Source organism: Podarcis tiliguerta (assembly GCF_965153285.1).
Source record: "Podarcis tiliguerta genome assembly, chromosome: 12".
Taxonomy (NCBI): Eukaryota; Metazoa; Chordata; class Lepidosauria; order Squamata; family Lacertidae; genus Podarcis; species Podarcis tiliguerta.
Genome location: NC_139545.1, coordinates 7,701,140 through 7,713,039, shown reverse-complemented (window position 1 = coordinate 7,713,039; position 11,900 = coordinate 7,701,140). Strand labels below are relative to the sequence as shown.

At 47.5% G+C, this 11,900-nt stretch overlaps 1 protein-coding gene across 3 annotated transcripts in view; it reads left to right on the top strand.

Moving 5' to 3' along the window:
- ITPRID1 (ITPR interacting domain containing 1) overlaps window positions 1–11,900 on the top strand; it is a 74,444-nt gene that overhangs the window by 40,768 nt on the left and 21,776 nt on the right. For all 3 annotated transcript variants that reach the window (XM_083407012.1, XM_083407011.1, XM_083407013.1), the window contains exon 9: window positions 2,091–2,145. In XM_083407012.1, coding sequence (XP_083263138.1) covers window positions 2,091–2,145 — 55 coding nt within the window. The remainder of the gene's footprint in view (window positions 1–2,090; window positions 2,146–11,900) is intronic.

Below are 11,900 nucleotides of genomic sequence, written 5' to 3'. Positions count from 1 at the left end.
ACCAACACTTTGAATTGTGCTCGGAAACGTACTGGGAGCCAATGTAGGTCTTTCAAGACCGGTGTTATATGGTCTTGGCGGCTGCTCCCAGTCACCAGTCTGGCTGCTGCATTCTGGATTAGTTGTAGTTTCCGGGTCACCTTCAAAGGTAGCCCCACGTAGAGCGCATTGCAGTAGTCCAAGCGGGAGATAACCAGAGCATGCACCACTCTGGCGAGGCAGTCCGCGGGCAGATAGGGTCTCAGCCTACGTACCAGATGGAGCTGGTACACAGCTGCCCTTTGGGGAAGAAGACACCTTCCCCAAAAAACCCCTCAATATACCATCCCAATACTTCATTCACTTTATTGTGCTCAGTTCTAAAGGTCCTTGCAGAAATATTTAAGATTCTTCATCAGAAGATTGGCGGTTCGAATCCCTGCGGCGGGGTGAGCTCCCATTGCTCAGTCCCTGCTCCTGCCAACCTAGCAGTTCGAAAGCACGTCAAAGTGCAAGTAGATAAATAGGTACCGCTCCGGCAGGAAGGTAAATGGCATTTCTGTGTGCTGCTCTGGTTCACCAGAAGCGGCTTAGTCATGCTGGCTGCATGACCCGGAAGCTGTACACTGGCTCCCTTGGCCAATAAAGCGAGATGAGCGCGGCAACCCCAGAGTCATCCGCAACTGGACCTAATGGTCAGGGTTCCCTTAACCTTTACCTTGAGACTGAACCAAAAAAAGTGCTGCCAGTTGTTATACAAGCCCTTGGTTCTCTGGGGCCATGCTGATTTCCCTCCTCCTCTCTGTAACCAGCTCCTGCAGAGCTACAAGATATGGAATACAAGTGTCCATAAAGACTTGGATGCAGCAGACTGAGAAAGGACCTCTCTGCATCAAACTAAGTCGTCTGCCTCCCTGTCACTTGCTTGTGGGACATGAAGGTGACAGAGATGACCAGGGCATAATTTGATACGGAGATGTTTCATCAGAAAATAAGAGGGGCCACTCAACTGTAGCAATTGCCTTCTCTGCAGTACATTGTTCATAGTCTCCACTCTGGGTAATGTCCTGGGGCAGAATGAAAGCCATAAACACCTGACCATTCATATACACAATATGAACCATGATTATTTTTTCTCAGCCCTCATTGGGCTGTTTTGGGGAAGGAGGGGGTTGCCCTTAGGGATTTTTTAATGCACTTGTGCTCATCCCTCCTTCTTGTTTCTCAGTGTTTTGCATTCTGGCAGCACTTACCCATGGAGGCCAATCCATTTGGGTGAATAAGGCCCCGCCCCATCCACCTCAGCCAGTCACCACCTGTGAAATATATTCGGAGTCGAGTGTGGATTTCATGCTCTTTATTCAACTCATAGTAGTGAGGAATGGAAGTTTCCCCAAAATGTCTGCTTTATATACAGTATTTACACAATGGGCCCCATGTGATTGGCTAATTCTGGGATTCCCCTGTAGGCCAATCAGGTTGCGGATTCACTTCCACCTGGAGTTGGATTGGGTGGCTCCTGCAGACCAATCAGAGTACTGCATTCTGAATCCTATTGTTCTAGGACCAATCAGACTGCTGCATTTTGGATCCTATTCAACTCAGTACATAACAACCTGCATTCTTACTTACAACTAGTCCAGAGACTGGCCCTGGCTGTCAGTTTCCTTCTCCTTACTCCCAGAGTTATAAATGTAGAACTCAACAGAGAAGAGGACGGGGACAAATCTAGAATTAGTTGGCTCCACATATCCTTGGCTCTGGCATCCAACTACCACAGGTCTCCCACCTTGCCCATCTCAGTGGACACCAGCCTACCATAGGCACTCAACACTTGATTTTTCTATTTGAGAGAGATTTCCACTAGGCAAAAATGTGCTTTGACCTGGCAATGGTATCACGTGGAACAGATCTGTGTTATAAACTCTAACTTACAGCCCCAAACCCAAGTTTTATTTTCAAAGACACATCAACAACAGAAGAACATTCCATGTTGCTTTGTTCAGTGTTGTTTTAGTCTGAAATCCTAATGTCAAAGTGAAGAAATATACTTTTAATAGTAAACAAAAACGAGCTGCTTTAAGGAGTGTTTTTCCCCTCTCCTGTCGCAGATCCAGAGCTTTGAGGATGAATCTTCCTGGGCAAATCCTCTTGAAAGCACTTCAGGTGGGTATTAGCAACCGTAATTGCTCTATAACATTTTGCAAATTTGCCGTATGCCTTGGAAATGGAAATGCCAGAGATATGGACTGAGTTGGTTGGACTGGTCAACCAAAAACATTCCCTCACAACCTGATGTCTTTATTTAACATATAAACCCTCCCTGTTTTGAAAGAGAGTTTCATATGGATGGGCGGATGGGATTCTTGTAAGAGACAAGTTGTAAATGGGTGGGAGAGTGGGATGGAAGTAAACAAAAGAGATTGCAGGAAGTATCTTCTTTTCAGTAGGCTTTGATTGTTGGCATTCCTAAGATGCGTTTTCTGAGTAATTCGTATTTGCTGGAAGGTAGGAAGTAGAGCATGGGACGCGGGTGGCGCTGTGGGTTAAAGCCTCAGTGCCTAGGGCTTGCCGATCAAAAGGTCGGTGGTTCGAATCCCCACGGCGGGGTGCGCTCCCACTGTTCGGTCCCAGCGCCTGCCAACCTAGCAGTTCGAAAGCACCCCTGGGGGCAAGTAGATAAATAGGGACCGCTTACGAGCGGGAAGGTAAACGGCGTTTCCGTGTGCAGCTCTGGCTCGCCAGAGCAGTGATGTCACACTGGCCACGTGACCCGGAAGTGTCTTCGGACAGCGCTGGCCCCCGGCCTCTTTGAGTGAGATGGGCGCACAACCCTAGAGTCTGGCAAGACTGGCCCGTACGGGCAGGGGTACCTTTTTTTAGGAAGTAGAGCCTGAGATTTCATGGTTGAGTTACACCAGAGATATGTGGCTTGCTGTTTGCACCATGAGCCAGTCCGCTCTGCTACTAGCTCTGCATTGCTTTTTGTTCTATATAAGCAATGTCATCATCATATTGGTCAACCATTTAGATCTGCTCTTAGTTGTGTGCTCTGCAAGGTTTCAACTGCATCCAAAGTCTCACGAAAATCTATGTGTGAATTGTGGTGGAACAGGGACCTACATTAGGTACCTTGTGGAGGTGTCAAATGCAAAAGCCTAGACCAGCCTTCAGTTGGCATCATAAAATACCACCAGGTAATAATGTATGGAGTGGGACATGGGTGGTGCTGTGGTCTAAATCACAGAGCCCGGGGCTTGCCGATCAGAAGGTCGGCAGTTCAAATCCCCGTGACGGGTGAGCTCCTGTTGCTTGGTCCCTGCTCCTGCCTACCTAGCAGTTCGAAAACACGTCAAAGTGCAAGTAGATAAATAGGTACCGCTCCGGCGGGAAGGTAAATGGCGTTTCTGTGTGCTGCTCTGGTTTGCCAGAAGCGGCTTAGTCATGCTGGCCACATGACCCGGAAGCTGTACGCTAGCTCCCTCGGCCAATAAAGCGAGATGAGCGCTGCAACCCCAGAGTCGTCTGCAACTGAACCTAACTGTCAGGGGTCCCTTTACCTTTACGTAAAAACTTATTCAGATGTGGCTTTGCAGTATCTTTTTTTTCCGGTACGAACCAGTATTTATTGCTGTTTTACACTACATAATTATTATTATTTTAAGGCTTCAGGATTTTTTTTATTACTGATGTTTTTATTTATCTCATTGCAATGTATACCATCTTGCTATATTTTAACGAAAATGCCATATATATTTATGTCAATAAATATAAATAATAAACTATGAATGAGATGACAAGGTATACCCAGTGCTTTTTTCTGGGGGGCATGCATACCCCTAAACATTTTATGAATCTTAGTTTGACCTCATTGAGGGGCAGTTTTTCAATATGAGTAGGAAAATGAGAGTACCCCAAACATATATATTTTTTTTAGAAAAAAAAGTACTTGGGTATACCTATAAGGAAAACATAACATTGAAATGTAATTCATACTCTATTCTGTTCCTTACCTTTTTAAAAAAATGTACTTGAAGAAGTGTGCATGCACACAAATGCTCATACCAATAACAAACTTAGGTAAAGGTAAAGGGATCCCTGACCATTAGGTCCAGTCGTGACTGACTCTGGGGTTGCGGTGCTCATCTCACTTTAAAGGCCAAGAGAGCCAGCGTTTGTCTGCTTCCACAGTTTTTCTGAGTCATGTGGCCAGCATGACTAAGCCGCTTCTGGCAAACAAGAGCAGCACATGGAAACGCCATTTACCTTCCCGTCGGAGCGGTACCTATTTATCTACTTGCACCTTGATGTGCTTTCGAACTGCCAGGTTGGCAGGAGCAGGGACCGAGCAACGGGAGCTCACCCCGTCGCTGGGATTTGAACCACCGACCTTCTGATCGGCAAGCCCTAGGCTCTGTGGTTTAACCCACAGCTCCACCCACATCCCACAATAACAAACTCTAAGGTGCTACTGGAAGGAATTTTTTTATTTTGTTTCCATCATTTAAAAAAAGTCTCATTTCAAAACAGAGCTTTGAAATGAGATTTTTTTTTTTGTCCCGAGACTTCAGGTATGGGATGAGTTAATTATCCCAAACAGTCAAGTACCCCCCCCCCCTTCTCTAATTCATGTACTTTAAATCTGACCATATTTATAAGAGTTGGTTAGGGGCACAGACTATGCTTTATGGTAGATCTAACTGAGCATGAAAGAGGAAGATACAGTGGTACCTCAGGTTAAGTACTTAATTCGTTCTGGAGGTCCATTCTTAACCTGAAACTGTTCTTAACCTGAAGCACCACTTTGGCTAATGGGGCCTCCTGCTGCCGCCGCGCCGCCGGGGCATGATTTCTCTTCTCATCCTGAAGCAAAGTTCTTAACCCGAGGTAATATTTGTGGGTTAGCGGAGTCTGTAACCTGAAGCGTATGTAACCCGAGGTACAGACTGAGTATTTTGTTTACGTAGACATGATGAAAATACTTTCCAATGTACCTGCGTTCCTTAGCTGTAGGACCAGGCCTCTGTCCTCATCCAATTGTTCAAAATTTTGCACAACCAACCCACCCACCCACCCATCCCCTCATGCGGTGAAATATCATTTCTTGGCTGCTGTGAGCTGTTTCTTTTAGCTGTTCCCTTTGCCAGGAATCTTGATGCTCCTTTCGTCTTTCCCCCCCCTTGAGCCGATTGCAGAGACTTAATTCTAAAAGACACTCAAACCCCAAGCATCTCTAGATAACTTCCAAGGAATACCGGAGTGTTTTCGAGCAATTTGTGTGTGTGTGTGTGTGTGTGTGTGTTCTACACAAAATATTACAATTTTTATTAGGCAATTTTATCATTGTTATAAATAAGTAATTGTACTGGGGAGAAGGGATAATCCTTATTTAATTAAATTCATCTATACTCCCAGGTTGGCAGCAACCAGACATATGTGAGACTAATACCCACAGCCTGCCTTGTATGCATGTGCAATTAAAAATTCACTCTACAGTAGCACTGGCAGTTTAGTGTTGCTTTTGGCATTTACAAATTCTTTTATTTTGTGACTTTTTTCCCACCATACACATATGCTGGAGCAGATGTTGCTTATTTGTTGTTTATTCAAATCTGTAAGCTCTGGCAGCAAACGCCATTGTTCTGTAATGAAGCTTTGCTCAGTGTCCTGTATTAGGAAGGGCCCAGCAAATGTCTGACGGGCACTTAGCTCCCAGCAGGAGGATGTACGCATTTTACCAGCAATTTATACATCCATTTGAGGATCCTGGCTGTAGGGCAGTGCAAAGGAACGGAAAGGCACAGAACATAGGGAAGATCAGGGCAGCCTGGTCATAGTAGGGGCCTTGTCTTTTATTTTCACCTAAACTTACCTGGTGTGCAGATGCGCGGTTCAGCACCTGGGAACAGAGTTGTTCTTGCACACCAGTGCTTTCCCCTTTTCAGCTGGCTTTTGGGGAGGACGTGAAGGCAGTGGCGTAGCGTGGGGGGTGCAGGGGGGCCGCCCGCACCGGGCACAACATCTGGGGGGGGCGCGCTCGCACTCGCAGCTCTCTGCCCCTACCTGGCTCACTCACTCTCTCTCACTGCAGTGCTGGCTGTGCGAATCCGATCCGAGCCGCCGGGTCGCCGCCCACTGTGGAGGGGGGGGTGCCAGGCGTGCAGTGCGGTGCGGAGAGAGAGTGAGGGAATATCTGGGGGAGGGACAGTGCAGCGAGGGGGGGCGCAAATTACTTGCCTTGCCCCGGGTTAGGGGGCGCAAATTACTTGCCTTGCCCCGGGTGCTGACAACCCACGCTACGCCACTGCGTGAAGGTGACTAAGATAGCATGTGGCTGAAAATTCAGCAGCAGCAACCCTTAATTGTAACAGGTATGGCATTTGTGTGTGTTGGTGTCCATCAACACCAATGCCAGTGTGGTGTAGTGGTTAAGAGCAGTAGACTCGTAATCTGGTGAACCGGGTTCGCGTCTCCACTCCTCCACATGCAGCTGCTGGGTGACCTTGGGCCAATCACTCTTCTTTGAAGTCTCTCAGCCCCACTCACCTCACAGAGTGTTTGTTGTGGGGAGGAAGGGAAAGGAGAATGTTAGCCGCTTTGAGACTCCTTCGGGTAGTGATAAAGCGGGATATCAAATCCAAACTCTTCTTCTTTGGGCTTGTCCCCCTGCCTCTTCCCCCCTCCACCCCAGGCAGCTTTTTCCAAGGGGGCCCTGACCAAAGAAGGAACGGCTGATCCCCAAACTGGCTCTGCTAATGCAAGAACATCCGTTGGCTGAAAAGCCCCCTTTTCAGCCCAAGAGGCAATCAATCAGAGAAAGTAACCACCTCCATCTGGCAGACGGTAGCCTGGATACTCACTTCCGCAGCCTTTTGCGATTCATCTTGTCCCAACAAGTGGTGCCAGGGACCAAACCGCACTCGAGTCTTTCCAGCAGCTGGGTACGTTTACCTCCCCAGCCTGCTGAGCTGACATATTAGCTCCCCTGACTTATTGAGTGGCAATGCTTTTAATTATCACACCTTCCCTTCCTCCTCCTCCTCCTCCTTGCGATCTCTTTCACGTACAGTTTGGCACCATGGGAATATCTGCAGAAGGCAATCGGCATTTTTCTTAATTGACTGTGTTCCAATAGTGTGAATCCTGTTTATTATCCTCCCGTAAAGTACATATGGGAACGATTGCTTGATGGCGAGAAAGAGTGCCACAATCATTTCCCTGTTTCTGATGGTGGCGGGCAAGTTGTGTTGGTTTTCACAGATGGTAGTTGCTTGCCAAAAGCTGAAGATGGGCAAAAGGTATTATGTGTGCACTTATTATTTAAAATCTCTCTTCCCCAGTCACATTTCTTCAAATCACATCTCTTAAATTTCCTATGAAGTCCTATGGTTCGCATAGTTTATCTGAAAATATCTGCATGTTGACGAATAATGGGCAGGAATAAATAGAATGATGTTTAATGCATGGTCCTTACTATTTGATAGGATTGGCTATTGGTTTTTCTTTTTAAAAATCTGGTATAAGAGAGAGCACCACAACATTTCATAGTTCCATGTCTTTCTTTCTTTCCCAGTTGTTACGTCTTGTCCACTTACACCTTTGCCCAATATTTTTGAGCTGTAACATAACCTCATAGAATTATGGGATATAACTGCATTGGCAGATGCAATTGCAATAGGCTGGCGCTAAACATCTGAGAGGCTGAGTATCCCAGGTCACCATCAAACATCTGGAAATAGCAGAGGAATGCCAATTTCCAGTGATTTCCTCATAAGCCTGCCTCCCACCTAGAGCCGGGGTACCAGATGTTTATTGCCACATCTCTGGGAAGGCTGACGTGGAAGAAGGAGAATGCTCCAGCTGGGTAGAAGCAATGAGTGAGAAAAGGGATAAGCGTAGCCCTTCTGCCTGCAGCTTCTCCTCAAGAAATTGGCCCATGTCCTCCTTTCCACCAAGAACCTCAAGATGGTGGTCATGGTTCTCCTCCCCATTTTGTTCTAGCAAGAACCCAGGTCGGGCTAACTGGTTCAAGATCACCTAGAGCAGCCTTTCTCAACCTGTGGGTCCCCAGATGTTGTTGAACTACAACTCCCATCACCCGTAGCTACCAAGGCCAGAGCTCAGGGATGATGGGAGTTGTAGTCCAACAACATCTGGGGACCCACAGGTTAAGAACCGCTGACCTAGAGAGTTTCATGATTGAGTGGGGATTAGAACCCTGGTCTCCTAGGTCCTAGTCTGTCACTGTGACCACTTCACTGATCCCCAGTGAGAGGGTCACAACATAGTTCTCCCTGTGGTTTTTATGGCATGATCTCATCACCTGTAGAGGCAGCAAGGTAGCAACGTCAAACATCGATGTAGGGCAGAACCCAATGACTTTTTACTCAGGGTAGACCCATTGAGATTAATGAACACGCTAGCTCTAGGACTACTTTGAGTAAAACATCACTGAACACCATCCACAACTTCCCCATCTATGGCTGTCCAATGCCAGAGTCACCCAGACCATTGGATGAGGAGGGATAATGAGTGACTGCAGCCAGAGCAAGTCTTACAAACTTCTCAAAGGTTCTCTCTCAGTCCTACCTGCAGGTGCCAGGGAGGGATTCATAGAATCATAGAATCTTAGAACTGGGAGGGACCCAAGGGTCATCTAGTCCAACCCCCTGCCATGCAGGAATCTCAGCTAAAGCATCCAGGACAGATGGCCATCCAACATCTGCTTAAAAAACCGACAAGGAAGGAGAGTCCACCACCTCTAGTGGGAGTCTGTTCCACTGTCAAACAGCTCTTACTGTCAGAATTTTTTTCCGAATGGTTAATTGGAATCTCCTTTCTTGTAACTTGGAGCCATTGCCTCGAGTCCTACCCTCCAGAGCAGGAAAAAAACAAACATGCTCCCTCTTTCATGTGACAGCCCTTAAGATATTTGAAGATGGCTATCATGTCTCCTCTCAGTTCCCTCTTTTCCAGGCTAAACATACCCAGCTCCTTTATGCACTCCTCATAAGGCTTAGTTTCCAGACCCTTCATCATTTTGGTTGCCCTCCACTGCACACACTCCAGCTTGTCAGCATCCTTCTTAAATTGTGGTGCCCAGAATTGGACGCAGTGTGGTCTGACCAAAGCAGAAAAGAGTGGTAATACATTGGACGCTTCGGTTGCGAACGTGATCTGTGCGGGAGGTACGTTCGCAACCCGCAGCATTCGCAACCTGCAGTGCTGCGTCTGCGCAGGTTGCGATTCGGTGCTTCAGCACATGCGCAAAGTGCGATTTAGCGCTTCTGTGCCTTAGCGACCGCCGAAACCTGGAAGTAACCTGTTCCAGTACTTCTGGGTTTCAGCATGTCCGTAACCCGAGAAGACGCAACCTGAAGCGTCTGTAACCCGAGGTATGACTGTATTTCTTCCCTTGGTCTGGACACCTTACTTCTGTTGATGAACCTGGGACCTTCTGTTAGGATATTTCTGTTCCACCTTAAAAGAGAGCAGGATGTTTGTGTCACAGCCTGCGTATTTTCCTGTTTCACAGGATGTTTATGTTGTGTCTTTGCTTTCGTTGCTCTCTCTCTCTGCCGGAGACATTTGAAGCAGGCAGTCATGTTATTCTTTGTTCTGACCAACGCTGAATAAACTTGTAAATAATGCTCTCCTGGGCGCATCTTTCGCTGTGCGTTATCTGCTGATAGAGCGTGCATGGCTCTGGAATGTGGCAAGCTATTTCAGGAGCTCGTGTCGCTAATTGCTGATACTGCGTGTCTACGGGAGATCGATGGACGTCTGGAGACGACGTGGAGTCATGATGGACTTTGTCTCCCTGGCAGTATCCCAACACCTTCTGCATGCAAAGTAGCTCTACCACTAAACCATCGCCCTTTCCTTAAGTTTGCGGCTTCAGTGGTCGCTATTTAATGCCAACCGCTCCTTCCTACCATCCACTGCTCCTCTGAAACAATCTTCTTTTTTTCTCATGTTTCATTTACCTTACAGCCTTCAGGACCTTTTCACTCTGTTCACCCAATACTCTTCATGTTACAGTCTTCAACACGATCATCAAGTGATGGGTTTAGAAGGAAACAAATGTGTGTGCCGTCTCTCTGTGTGTATGGAAAAGTCTACCGCCTAATCTAGGCAGAGAGGTTAACTGCATCGCTGAGCATCGTAACAAAGATTTAGGTGTTACAATGCACTGGGAATTTGCCAGCCTTAAGTCTGATGTGGAAAAGGTCTGCATTCTGTCCAAATGAATTCATGTGTGACTCTCCTAATGTCACTGGCAGCCTGCCATGGGTCCCAGGGTCCCTCTACCACATTACCATGCTGCTTTGCTCGCTAGTCAAAATGAGCATGTCACATTGTCACTCAATGATACTGAGCTTCCAACTTTGCCTTCCCCTCCCCTCGCCTGCAAATAATCCCTGGCCGCCTCGCTACGATCCCGGTTGCCTCATGTTGGGAATGTGAGGGGAAAGATGTGGCCGGGGATGCTCACAAAATCCTAAAGAGTTGAAGTGCTTTGGGGACAGCCTCGAGCTAATCTCAGACGTCGCTTTTCCTCTGCAGCAGGAGATTGACGTATCAGCCTCTTTGCAGAGCTCAATCGAGGTCTGGCTTAGATGAAATCAAGATAAAAGGAACCGCCGTCTCAAATATTAATCACCTTCCTTGACTAAGAACATAAGAAGAGCCCCACTGGATCAGACAAGCAGTCTGCCTGATCCAACATCCAGTTTCCATTGTGGCCAACGGAAGGTCTCTGGTCTTGTCTTCAGTGGCATGTGGCCCCTGAATCCTGAAGGCTGCATATGGCAGTCCTGGCTGATAGCCAATGATAGCCTTATTCTGTGCAACAAAGGGACGTGGGTGGCGCTGTGGGTTAAACCACAGAGCCTAGGACTTGCCGGCTCCCTTGGCCAATGAAGCGAGATGAGCGCCGCAACCCCAGAGTCATCCGCGACTGGACCTAATGGTCAGGGGTCCCTTTACCTTTACCTATGCAACAGGAGTGGGGGATCTGTGGCCCACCAAATGTTCCTGGGCTGCATTTCCCATCAGCCCCAGCTAGCAGAAGCAGTAGGGGTGGTGTGTGGTAGTCACAGCTTAGCCACCCATCATCATCATCATCATTAGTTAAATTTATATACAGTGGTGCCTCGCAAGACGAAAAGAATCCGTTCCGTAAGTCTCTTCGTCTAGCGGTTTTTTCGTCTTGCGAAGCAAGCCCATTAGCAGATTAGCAGATTAGCGCTATTAGCGGTTTAGCGGCTATTAGCGGCTATTAAAGGCTTAAGGGATTAGCGGATTAGCTGCTAAAAGGCTATTAGCAGCTTAGTGCCTTAGAAAAAGGGGGTGAGGAGCGGGAAAAAAACCCCAGGAATCGCAAGACATTTTCGTCTTGCGAAGCAAGCCCATAGCAAATTCGTTTTGCGAAGCACCTCCGAAACGGAAAACCCTTTCGTCTAGCGGGTTTTCCATCTTGCGAGGCATTCGTCTTGCGGGGCACCACTGTACTGACCTTCACAGACCTGCAGGTCTCAGGGCAAAATTCCACGCAAAATTCCAATAGAAAAGCACAAAATGCCTGATAAAAACGAGAACGAGAACTGAACAAACCAATCACTGCCCACTCTCACTTCCCACAAGTGCATTTAAAAGGGCATTGGAGGTCAACCAGCCAAAGGCCTGGTTGAAGAGGAACGTTTTCGCCTAAAGGTGTATCATGAAGGCGCCAGAACCTCCCTGCGGAGAGCATCTCACAAATGGGGAGCCACCACCGAAAAGGCCCTTTCTCATGTTGCTACCCTCTGGACCTCATGTGGAGGAGGCACATGAAGAAGAGCCTCTGATGATTCTTGCAGAGTCTGGGACGGTTTATACGGGGAAGGAGGTCCTTGTGTTATTGTGGTTCTGAGCCATTT